At 41.9% G+C, this 13,563-nt stretch overlaps 1 protein-coding gene across 1 annotated transcript in view; it reads left to right on the forward strand.

Moving 5' to 3' along the window:
* The window catches only part of LOC139443113 (dynein axonemal heavy chain 6-like), a 143,365-nt gene that overhangs the window by 19,379 nt on the left and 110,423 nt on the right, over positions 1–13,563 (forward strand). The window contains exons 10-14 of the mRNA XM_071224057.1: positions 520–582; positions 1,938–2,205; positions 3,582–3,726; positions 4,507–4,688; positions 12,438–12,508. Of these exons, the coding sequence (XP_071080158.1) occupies positions 520–582; positions 1,938–2,205; positions 3,582–3,726; positions 4,507–4,688; positions 12,438–12,508 (729 nt within the window). The remainder of the gene's footprint in view (positions 1–519; positions 583–1,937; positions 2,206–3,581; positions 3,727–4,506; positions 4,689–12,437; positions 12,509–13,563) is intronic.

Genomic DNA, 13,563 nt, shown 5'->3' on the forward strand with positions numbered 1-13,563 from the left:
ACACATTACACCTAATTCACAACCTGTGCAATGCTGGTAAATGGATAGCTATTCCTATCAATCCTATAGATATTTGTGGAATATATATTTTTAAGTTTATTCCTTTTTTTATATGCTGTCATTTTTGTAATTGGAAGTATCATATTGTATTAGCCTTTTTTGAAGTTTTTTTGTGTTGTTTCTTTGTGTTCTTCTGTGTGATAAACTTCAGTAACATCTTCTTATTTAGAGGGCACGGGTGGCCCAGTCGCCTGAGGCGCCCATTTGCTTTGCAGAGTTGCGTCCCTTTGGTACACCAGACACCTATGATCATGGGTTCAAATCCTGGTTTGCCCCAATTATGTTTCTAGGTTTGTTAGCACTACACCCATGATTGTGGGTTTCACCGAAGTGGTAAACGTCTGAGACCTGCATCACTTAGGGCTTTCCTCCCTCATTAAGCTGACACGCCATGATATAACTGTAATACTGTTAGCTGCATTAAACCGATCTCACTCACTTACTCATCTTTTATTACAGGCAATGGAAAACATTCAAACAATGGAGAAGAAATATTCGCCATCAGAAAAACACTGGAAGCAGGTAATGAGACTTCTATATTAGAAATATATTTTCAGAAAGTTATTCCAAATTATATTGGTTAAAATGATTAAACTGATCTTTTACAGTCTAAATTCTTTACATGTTCATTACTGTAACAAGTAGAAAATAATCATTACAATGAAAGATTGCAAAATGGCAGGTATTCCTTGCTAATATGTTGATTATTTCGGCCATAAAATTCTTTACGAAAGAGGTTGAAATGAAACTGTTAAAAACTTTATTCAGTCTTATTACAGTCAAATTATTTGTTCTGATTCAATATCACGGTGACGATTTGACAAATCCTCCATATTCCATAGAAAGCCCACTCAAGTGATCCCTGAGTGTCATTGGCTGCCCTTTCCATTTGTGACCAACTCGTGTTATTCTGGGTCAAGCCGAATAGCGACTCGTGCTCCTCTCATAGGCATTTTTGCGACTGGGTTCCGTCTTGGCGCAAACAGGCATACCTAAAACAATTGTCAACACGTCGCGTAATGGTTCACATATATTTTAGATGCAATTTGAAGCACATCGGGACGTGCAGAATTATACAATATGATTGAACACATTTAACTGTGTCTTTGGTAAATTTTTAGATGCAAGACATATGTTAAGTCAAAAATGGTTGGGAAAGCTGGAAACTTTGTTCAAGGATGTTTCCACTCCAAGATCAAAAGAAGAAAGAGCAATGCATAGTATGAGATAGCATAAGTATATACAATATACAATTTATTGTAAAATTTTCAATTTTGTCAACACAGTCGAAACAAAAGGAAACCAATCAGAGCATCGCTTACCAGATTATGAAAGTGACAGTCGGAATGTGATTTCTAATCATGCAACCTCGAAAACTTTAACTCAGAACGATAGTTACTGGTTTCTCGATTGAATCCATACAATCTAGACCATCTATTAGCCATTCCAGACTGTTCGTTTGTTCAGGTTTCAAATCTGTAATCAAGGATTTGTCAAAATATGTTTCGAAGCGCAGTCGCCAATTTGAAATTAGTGCCGTAAAGCACGAGAAAGCTGCCTTCTGATTGGTCATTCCATTGGTCGGTCAAAGTTTGCGCAAGGTCAGTCTGACGTGACCTGTAATGGGATGTCCTCAGATCTTTGTTAAGCGGTAGCAAGAACTAAGATCTGATTTTAATGAGATTGGGTTTATTTTTTAGGAACAGAAATCAGATGTGCTGATGCTTTGCTCTTTGGTTTCTGGAATTTAGAAATCTCCATGCTGATTGGCTGATTCAAATCATGTGACTTATCATAGTCATATCTTCACAGGGAGAGTCAGTGCCAAAAAGTCGGATTTTAATTTAGTTTGTGAAATGTTTATTTAATAATCCTAGGAGCTGCCTCTACAAATCTCTGTTTGTGGCCAATGAAGTGCTCCAGGGGTGTCTGATCCACGTCCGGTGTCTGTGTCAGGCCGCCAAGGGGATCTCGGGGAAGGAACTGGACACCAGCAGTGAGATCTCCTTGGTCAGCCTTGACCGCAGCAAGACCCTGATGCTCCAGGACTTCAAAGCATGTCAGAGAGACCAAGGGGTCAAGGCCTTGCAACAGCTCAGTGCTCTCAGGGACAAGGTCATAGAGATAGTCTGGGAGTCCTGTGCTGTGAGTTACTTCCCTTGATTTGTCCATCTGTGGACCTTCATTTTCACAAATGCTGAATCAGATTAATATGATTTGTAATCCAAAACTGGTTCCATGACTTGAAAATATATCTGAAACTACTAGATTTGTAACTGATTTTCTTTTGATACGTACAATTTTGTTGTTTATGAAATTGATATTAAATAGAGCCTTGTATATTACTCTCTTTTCATGTGATGTGAGATATTGACATTCGTTAGGAAACACGCACAAATGGAAAATTATAGATACCAGTTTCCCATTTGCTGGAGTGAGTGAGTGAGTGAGTGAGTGAGTGAGTTATGTTTAATGCTGCTTTTAGCAGTATTCCAGTTATATCACGGCGTGTAAGCTTAATGTGGGAGGAAAGCTCGAAGTGATGCAGGTCTCGGACGTTAACCACTTAGGTGAAACCCAGGAGCACGGGTATGGTGCTGACAAACCTAGAAACATAATCATGGCGAACCGGGATTCGAACCCACAATCATAGGTTTCTGGCGTGCCCAAGGGACTCAACTCTGCACATCGAATCGTGGCGACTTAGACGACTGGGCCACCCGTGCCCCCCCATTTGCTGGAACCAGGCCATGTTGTGATTCATGTTAAAAAATAGAGACTACAGTCCAGGATGTATTTCTGGTTGATGCAGGACCGTAGTGGAGTTTAGAAACCTCCTTTGTAACCCCTGTTTTCCTACTGAGCCACTGGGGCAGGTGATGAAAAGTTGTTCAATTTTACATGTCATGAATCCAGTTGGTCCATGCTGCACAGTTTTTTCTCCTGCATGCCTTGATGGAATTCCTTTTATAATGCGACACACTGTATTGTTTCACTATTAGGTATCTCAATGTTTTCTTATTATCTATGTGATGAGTTATTATATAAGTTGGACAAACCACTTCTACTCGCGATTACTTGAGATTGTAAACCCTGACATTCGGGAACATACTTTGTGGGGGGGCTATGGTATGTTCCCTCCTTCATGTAATCCCTGGGGGGCACGGGTGGCCCAGTCGTCAAAGGTGCCACGATTCACTGTGCAGAGTTGCGTCCCCTGGACATGCCAGAAACCTATGATTGTGGGTTGGAATCCCGGTTCGCCCCGATTATGTTTCTAGGTTTGTCAGCACCATACCCGTGCTCGTGGGTTTCACCGAAGTGGTAAACGTCTGAGACCTGCATCACTGTGGGCTTTCCTCCCACATTAAGCTGACACGCCGTGATATAACTGGCATACTGTTAAAAGCGGCGTTAAACCCAACTCATTCACTCACTCACTCATGTAATCCCTAGGAGACGTGGTTTACATAAACCCATGCAGTTTTAATGATGTTGTTCTACTGGATCCTCTGTAACAGACTGTAGCTGAGATGGAAGGGGTGACACAGGGCATCAGAGGCGACAGTCACAAGAAAGTCACCATCATCGTGCCCAAAGCTATTACTGAGGCCATGAAACATTCAAAGGGTAAAACAAAATCGGACAAAAAGGACGCAAAGAAAAGTGAGTGGCAGCAAAAAAAATTCATCCTAAGAAATGATACAGTGCAAATACTGACCAAACAGTTCATTTCAGTTTCAGACACATTTGTTAGCCGTTTCTGTGTGAAGTTGGGTAAATATGTGTACCAACAAAAGCAAGCCACAATAACTGACATGTTTGTTGTTTAACGCCACACTCAGCAATATTCCAGCTATATGACGTCGGTCTGTAAATAATCGAGTCTGGACCAGACAATCCGGTGATTGATATCATGAGCACCGATCCACGCAATTGGGATGACTGGCATGTTTGGAGGAGCGTCATTGAATGAAGGTTGATGTGGTTACTGTAAGTTTGAACATTTGAAAATTGTGACACTAGAAATGCTGTGCACACTGTTCCAAATTCAAGTTAGGGACTGGTAATTCATTATAGGGGTGGTTGGGTAGCCTAGTGGTTAAAGCGTTTGCTCGTCACGACGAAGACCCAGGTTCGATTCCTGACATGGGTACAATGTGTGAAGCCCATTTCTGGTGTCCCCCGCCGTGATATTGCTGGAATATTGCTAAAAGCGGTGTAAAACCATACTCACTCACTCACTCACTCACTCACTCACTCACTCATTATAGGTGTAGTGGGTGGGGTGGAGTTTGGGATTTTGCTAACCCCCACTTTATGTAATATAAATAGTCCACCAAATACATGTAACATTTTTTCATGACACCTCGTCCCCCTTACATCCGTGTAGCACTTCTCCTGGAGATGGTGGTCCTGGTGTAACAGTTGTGTTGTGTTATACAGAAGATAAACCTTTGTATGCTGAGATTGCTGAATGGAGGAAGATCCTTGCACGGCTGTCCTGCTTCCTGCGATCTGTCGACTACCTTCTGATGGACGTGCTGCGCCACCTGGTGATGACAGCAGTGCAGCAGCTGCTGGAGCACTTTGTCGCATCCTACAACATCGGCGATGACGACGAACAGGTACGCAGACATAGTGTTGTATTTATTTCATTTCATGATATGTTATTAAACAAATGACAAGCGTGACACTTTTTTTTCAGGAATCCCCATAGTAATTACCCTGTCGTCGTGTGTCAATTTAAAGGTGATCAATCAGAAGTCTGACATGACACCCGCTGATTTTAGTGTGTTATTTTCAACTTCCTACATTCATGGGGAAGGACAGTCATCTAAGGCACCACGATTCGATGTGCAAATTTGTGTCCCTTGGGCACGCCAGAAACCTATGATTGTGAGTTCGAATCCCGGTTCGCTCCCGATTATGTTTCTAGGTTTGTCAGCACCATACCTGTGCTCGTGGGTTTCACTAAAGTGGTAAACGTCTGAGACCTGCATCACTTCGGGCTTTCCTCCGACATTAAGCTGACACGCAGCGATATAACTGGAATACTGTTGATAGTGGCGTTTAACCCAACTCACTCACTCACTCCTACATTCATGATAATCCTCATGAGTCTGGACAATTTGAGTGACAACAGAAGATGATGGATCTTTTCACTCATAAGTGCTGAATATAGGTCTCAATACAAATAGCACCTGGGTAGTAGGGTAGCCTCGTGGTTAAAGCCGTTCACTTATCGTTTAGCCTCGTGGTTAAAGCCGTTCACTTATCGTGTAGCCTCGTGGTTAAAGCCATTCGCTCGTCGTGTAGCCTCGTGGTTAAAGCCATTCGCTCATCGTGTAGCCTCGTGGTTAAAGCCATTCGCTCATCGTGTAGCCTCGTGGTTAAAGCCATTCGCTCATCGTGTAGCCTCGTGGTTAAAGCCATTCGCTCATCGTGTAGCCTCGTGGTTAAAGCCATTCGCTCATCCTGTAGGTTGATGCCCGACATATGTTTTGTTGTCTCCTACTGCAGGGGTCCTGGGTGTACAGTTGTCTAAGGCAGCACAATTTGCTGTGCAGAGTTGTGGCCCTTAGGCATACCAGGAACCTATGATCATGGGTTCAAAACCCAAAAATGCCCGGCTTATGTTTCTACCAAAGTGGTAACTCACATTTTAACATGTGCTGATTTTCTTTTGAGATCATTCAAAGTAGTCTAACAATTTTCATACAAATATTACAAAGTGTTTTGTAGACTTTTCCAGTGGGCCCAAAGGTCCCTTATACTACCATAATTGACCTTTCAAGAAGTAAGACTAGTTTTTTCAGGGGTATGATAAATCACAGTTCTTTATGTGTCTTTTCACCCAGAATGTGGCTATGTCTCCTCCAAGTCTAAAGGTTTGAGAGTTTGAATCTTGCACATTTTATCCTAGAATATAAAACGACAGCTGTCCTACAATGCCTATCTCTGACCTGTCTTAGATCTGTCACATTAACAAACTTCTCCTCTTGCCTACTTCTGTATTCCTAGGAAATGTTTATAGAAATGTTAAGTGTTTCAACAAGACATGTTTAACAAATGTGTACGTACTGCTGAACAAACTTACATAAGTGTGATACTTCCTGATCTGTCCGGGAGGCTCACGGATCAGCAACTCGACGTTTGATGCAGATGGGTCTATATCTTGTAATCAACTCGTAATTAAATCCACATCGTGACCGATTAAACAATGTAAACTGTAAAGAAAACTCCGAAAGGCCAAACAGGTGCCTGAAGGGTTGAACTTGAAAGGAATAATCAGCAAAGTACTTGTCACTTCCTGTTCTTAGTGTGTGCATAAATTGATACAAATATAGATATATATGACCGGCTCAGTTTTACATGACTTTATCGGTTATCAGATTTATCAGAAACTACCTCAAAGTTTCAGAGTCACAGTTTAGTAAGTCTCCTGTTAAATTGCCATTTAAATCAACACAGAAATCAACACATCAAATTTTGTCAAATATGAATCATGTGATTATTTTATGCAAATTGTGTGGCTAATAGTTTGCTGCGTCCCAGATCGGCAATATAATTTGTATACAAAAGAATTAGTTAACCAATGAGATTAATGCACGTAAAGGTCAGAGAGGTCAACAACGACAACGAATCACATTTCATTCATAAATTGTAGTAAAACGTATTGGCAGTTCCAAATATGGCATTTCTTGAAATGGAATGATGCGAACATTTTAGGAAAGTTATGAAGCAAAGTAGTCAGACTCTTAACTGCCTACCCCAGACAGAAAAACACTACCGGTATTTTAATAAAACAGACTTTAATATCTTTGGCATATTTTAACCAAAATATCACTAAATCTGCATCTTGAGGAGCCCAGACAATTGGTCAGATTGAACACATTGTCAAATGGTCAAGATACCACTCATTCCTTTTCAATTTCTGTTTGCGTTTATCAGAGATGATCTTGTGAAGATTGTGAATCTTTTAATTATTGGGGCGGTCGGGTTGCCTAGTGGTCAAAGTGTTGTCTCGTCATGCCGAAGACCCGGGTTCAATTCCCGACATGGGTACAATGTGTGAAGCCAATTTCTGGTGTCCCCCGCCATGATATTGCTGGAATATTGCTCAAAGCGGTGTAAAACCATACTCACTCACTTTTTATGATTATTAACCCATGTATCCTACCAGAGTGATTGAGTGAGTGAGTTGGGTTTAGCGCCGCTTTTAACAGTATTCCAGTTATATCACGGCGTGTCGGCTTAATGTGGGAGGAAAGCCCAAAGTGATGCAGGTCTCAGACGTTTACCACTTCGGTGAAACCCACAAGCACGGGTATGGTGCTGACAAACCTAGAAACATAATTGGGGCGAACCAGGATTCGAACCGACAATCATAGGTTTCTGGCGTGCCTAAGGGACGCAACTCTGCACAGCAAATCGCAGCCCCTTTGATGACTGGGCCACCTGTGCCCCCTCCTACAAGAGCAAAGGATACACAGGCCAGTATAAAAACTACTGTGTATGTGTACAGCTGCATACTCCCATGGTTTTGTGAAGTTCATCTGAATAAAGTCTTTATTAACTGACAATATGATCGATCGATCGTGACTTTAAATCTAAAAATGTAAATAGAAACTAACCTAATGCCAAATCTGCATCTTTTAAATTGGGACAAATTTAAATTATTGTTATTCTTTCAAATTGTTTGTTTTTTACATAAATAAAGGCCCAGAAAGCAAGTTTAATGATTATAGATAAGGAAAACAGACCTTTGTGGTTCTACGCCATTGTAAATTGATAGAGTGCGGTGACTGGTTAATATTTAAGTATTTATGGATGCTGTATTCAAATTCTCCCTGATAAATCCATGCATCTCCCTGAAACTAAAGGCTTTATGTAACCAGTGAAGATCCGGGGTAGAATAGGTCTTCAGCAACCCATGCTTGCTGTAAAAAGCAACTATGCTTGTCGAAAGAGACGACTAACGGGATTGGGTGGTCAGGCTTGCTGCCTTGGTTAATGCATGTCATCGTATCCCAATTGCGTAGATCGATGCTCATGATCTTAATCACTGGATTGTCTGGTCCAGACTCGATTATTTACAGACCGCCATCATTTTGCTGGAATATTACTGAGTGCGGCATTAAACAACAACAAACAAACGAACAACAAACAAGCACAGACTTAATGTTCATGACACTCTCTGACAATTTATCACATGTATGGACTTAAGCAAATCACGACCCGACATTTGAACCTGCAGATCTGCATAATCCCTGCATTCCATAACAACAACAGGGGTGGAAGGTTTTCTCCTGAGCCAGTGAACGGCTACAGTGCACATGTCGAGTTGATGTGGCACATTGATGCATACTCACAGTTCATGAACTCCGTATGTACCGCCTCTCACTCCACCAGTGTCCCCTGTTCAATTGAATGGATTCTTCCATTGAATGCCTATTGTCCCAAAACTCAAATTCTGCTGAAGTTTGTTTAACAGTGGATTGTTTATACCTGTATGTTATTGCCCGCATGTATTTCATGTATTTATAATGTACGTGATGTTGCATGTACTGTTTATCATGTTTATGTCTGGGTTGTCTATGGTTATTAAATACTGACACATGTAACTGTACGTTTATCATGTTTATGCCCATCTTCCTGAGGCAGGGGAGTTAACTGACCATAAAAGTCCAGTTTCCACCCTTGCCGAACTTGGCTGGAATTCCTGGGCTCGATCGTAGCGCCACCAGTGGCTATTACGAGTTATGTCCTTTCTATGCCTCTCCTATTGACCAATCAGATTCCACCTCTCGTATCACATGCATTTGCTTCAAACAAAATGGTGGCGCCCAGTCAAGACGATCTGATCGACCATCAAGATCTATTTGGGATAAAACGGTTTAAAAAGTACATCAAATCACGTGAGCACCTTGATTATAAAAACATGAAAAGATTTGGAAAATATCTGTTGACAACGAGTTGGCGATGCACATGCTTTGCAAATCCTGCAATCGACCAAACTCTGCATGACAGTTCACGAACCGGATTTCGATTTCGGTGCGCAATTTTGATTGGACTATGCATAGACTCGTTAGCCCAGCCAAAATGTAACTTCCTAATCCCAGCCTAGTTCGGCAAGGGTGGAAACTGGACTTGTAGAGTCAGTTAACGGTCTTGCCTCGGGAAGATGGTTTATACCTGTATTGTCTATGATTATTAAATACTGACACATGTAATTCTGTAGCACAGACCATGTTTCAGTGTTCCCGTTTACCAGTAATTACCAGTTTTTTTACCGGTAAAATTAGGCTTGGACCGATAATTCATGTGACTGCCAGTCCCTGTGGACCAGCAAATAAAGTACTTATAAATCTTTGTTGTTGAACAAAACATCCGATATTCATATAAGTAGAGTTTTCGAACAAAAACAGCTTGTCATCTGGGTTCCCCCTTGTCTATTCACATGCTTCAAGGTTAAATATATATTTGTGGTGACTTCGTTTCGAAATATTCAAAACAAAATGAAGGGAAAATTGTTACTGAACTTTGTGTGAATGACATGTAGATCTAACTAAGTTACTTCACAGATGCAGTCATTGCATTGAACATGATGCTGAAATAATTAAAATAGATAATATTCATGCATTTATTTAATTTGTTGAAAGTTGGGACTGAATAAAATTAGTGGAGGCTGGTAATTCTTGGAGTTTTCAGTCCATCAGTTTCAAAAGCCAGAGGGAACACTGTGTTTGTCATGTTTATGTCTGTATGGTATGAATTATGTCCCTTGTATCAAGGTCATTTGAAGATTCTATTTTTTGTCATGTCTACTTTTACATATGTTTCCATGTTCTTCATGCCTCCTGTAATCCAGTTTTTTATATCTCCATTCTATGATGATAAACCCTCGACCAATATACGCCGTATCTCTACTCTAGACGAGACATCACCTGATCTTGCTGATCACTAAATTTGCACAGAATTTTGCTCACTAATAAGAGTAATTTTATTGGATGGTGAATTGTAGTGTTGTATCAGGCTCTTAACAATGCTATGGTTGCATATGGGTCCAGTGTATTTATCATAACAGAAGGAGACTTAATACACTGTATGATGGCCTCATCTTCTAGAGGCTAGGGAATTAACTGGTATAAAAGTCCAGTTTCCACCCTTGCCAAACTAGGCTGGAATTTCCAAGTCAGATTTTGGCTGGCCTATCGAGTCTACCTGTATGCATAGACCAATCAAAATCCCGTAACGAAATTGACATCTGGTTCATAAAACAACATGGCACCTGCAGTTCCGAATTTGTTCGATTGAAGAATTTGCAGTGTATATGTACCGTCAATTGGGCGAAGACAGATATCTTAATTTTTTTAATCAAGGTGCTCAAGAGATATGATGCACTTCGCGAGGTAAAACCTGTTTTATCTATGCATTATAGTCTGTGCATAGTCCAATAGGATTCGCGTGAAGGAATTGACATCCGGTTCGTAAACAACATGGCAACTGCTGAGCAGATTTGGGGTGATCGCAGGATTTGCAAAGCATGTGTACCGTCAACTGGGCATTTACAGATATGTTCCAAATCTTTTCATGTTTCATCGACTTCCATTTTATTGCAATATGGATTCTATTTATCGATGAGATCATCTTGACTGGGCACTGTCATTTTGTTTGAAGATGGAAACAGGACTTTTATAGTCAGTTAACTCTGGAAGCTTGGGAAAGATGGGATGACCTATGTCATATGCTCCATGTGTTTTGTAACATTAGCCTTCTGCTTCAAGGTACAAATCCTTCTCTTCTTAGCGTCCCATGTGCCTATGTATATGCCTTCCCAGTGTATCGAGAGTGGTCATGTTACTTTTCCTATTCATATGTTATGTACTAACAGTTGTATTTATTGAAATATTAGGCTAAAAAAAAAATAGTCTTGGTTCTCAGGCACTGCCCGCATCATCATAAAGTCTGCCGCATGTTTCGTTTTAATTTCCCTTTTCAAAATGTTTTTAAAAATTCAAAAATATTGTATGCAATATAGCACACAGTTACTTCCCTTTACATGGTACAGCTTTACTGCACATCTCGTGTTATGGTCATGGCAGCAATAGGAGTTTGTATGCTTGTTTATGTAGGGAGGCCCTTTCCCAGGTTGGTGGTACACAACTGTTTATTTGGTTACATACCAGTTACAACAAGCAGAAAAGAAAAAAACCACTGCCTGAGAACCAATTCTGATATTTTTTTAAGCATCATAGCTATTTTGTTGCACAAATGCTTGTACTACAGCTTTCCCTAGTGTCCACACTGTTCACATTATTCTTCATAATATTATTCCTCATACTGATTACACACACATATTGTGACCTGACCCGTGAAGATCCAGGGTAGAATAGGTCTTCAGCAACCCATGCTTGCCGTAAATGGCGACTTTGCTTGTCGTAAGAGGCGACTATGCTTGTCGTAAGAGGCGACTAACGGGATCGGGTGGTCAGGCACGCTGACTTGATTGATGCATGTCATTGTATCCCAATTCCGTGGATTGATCTTCATGATATCAATCACTGTATTGTCTGGTCCAGACTCGATTATTTACAGACCGCCGTCATACAGTTGGAATATTGCTGAGTGCGGTCTTAAAGAACAAACAAACTAAAACTTGCATGCAGTACTTAGGCCATTGCTGTTTTACGTTTTTGATCACAGTTCCGCCAAACCTATATTGAAATTTGGTATACATATAGTTAGTAGTGAGACCACACACATATTGTGACCTGACTGTGAAGATTTAGGTTAGGCTTTCAGCCATCCATGCTTGTTGTTAAAGGCAACTATGCTTGATGTAAGAGATGACTAATGGGATAGAGTGTGTTTTCTCGCTGACTTTGTTGATGCATGTCATTGTATCCCAATTCCGTGGATTGCTACCTCTAAACAAAGATCTGAAGACATCCCATTAGGGGTCACGTCAGAACGACCAATCAGTGCGTCACTTACCAGATTATGAAAGTGACAGTTGGAATGTGATTTCTAATCATGCAATCTCAAAAACTTTAACATGGTGTATTCCGAACGATAATTACAGGGTTTAACGACTGAATCCTTACAATCTAGACCATCGATTAGCCATTCCAGAATGTTTTTTTTGTTCAGGTTGCAAACTGGTAATCGAGAATTTGTTTAGAAGCGTAGTTGCCAATTTGAAATTTGTGCCGTAAAGCACAAGAAAGCTGCCTTCTGATTGGTCATTCCATTGGTCGGTCAAAGTTCACGCAAGGTCGGTCTGACGTGACCCATAATGGGATGTCCTCAGATCTTTGTTTATCGAGAACTAAGATCTGATTTTGATGAGATTTGTTCTGGGTGTGTTTTAGGACTCCCAGAGTGACTCCGAGTCTGCCAGGACAGACATGAGCTATCGGCCCAGCTACCTAACAACACAGAGGTAAGATGGGCTTCATAGATCTTGGCGGTTTGGTCTGTATTGGTGACAGGTCTGTTGGTGGGTCTGCATTGGTGACAGTTCTGTGGTTTGGGTCTGTATTGGGGACAGGTCTGTGGAATGGGTCTTTATTGGTGTCAGGTCTGTGGGTTGGGTCTTTATTGGTGACAGGCCTGTGGGGTGGGTCTTTATTGGTGACAGGCCCCAGGGTCGGGGTCTGTATTGGTGACAGGCCAGTGGGTCGGGGTCTGTATTGGTCACAGGCCTGTGGGTCGGGTATCTATTGGTGACAGATCTGTGGGTCGGGGTCTGTATTGGTTACAGGTCTGTGGGTTGGGTCTGTATTGGTGACAGATCTGTGGGGTGGGTCTTTATTGGTGACAGGCCTGTGGGTCGGGGTCTGTATTGGTGACAGGGCTGTGGGGTGGGTCTGTATTGGTGACAGGTCTGTTGGTGGATCTGTATTGGTGACAGGCCTGTGGGGTGGGTCTTTATTGGTGACAGGTCTGTGGGTTGGGTCTGTATTGGTGACAGGTTTGTGGGTTGGGTCGTTATTGGTGACGGGCCTGTGGGTCGGGGTCTGTATTGGTGACAGGCCTGTGGGTCGGGGTCTGTATTTGTGACAGGCCTGTGGGTGGGGGTCTGTATTGGTGACAGGCCTGTGGGTCAGGGTCTGTATTGGTGACAGGCCTGTGGGGTGGGTCTGTATTTGTGACAGGCCTGTGGGTCGGGGTCTGTATTGGTGACAGGCCTGTTGGGTGGGTCTGTATTGGTGACAGGTTTGTGGGTTGGGTCATTATTGGTGATGGGCCTGTGGGTCGGGGTCTGTATTGGTGACAGGCCTGTGGATCGGGGTCTGTATTGGTGACAGGCCTGTGGGTCGGGGTCTGTATTGGTAACAGGTCTGTGGACTGAGTCTGTATTGGTGACAGGTCTGTGGAGTGAGTCTGTATTGGTGACAGGCCTGTGGGGTGGGTCTGTATTGGTGACAGGCCTGTGGGTGGGGGTCTGTATTGGTGACAGGCCTGTAGGGTGGGTCTGTATTGGTGACAGGCCTG

The sequence above is a fragment of the Haliotis cracherodii genome, unplaced genomic scaffold, assembly GCF_022045235.1.
Source record: "Haliotis cracherodii isolate W230 unplaced genomic scaffold, xgHalCrac1.p SCAF_5, whole genome shotgun sequence".
NCBI lineage: Eukaryota > Metazoa > Mollusca > Gastropoda > Lepetellida > Haliotidae > Haliotis > Haliotis cracherodii.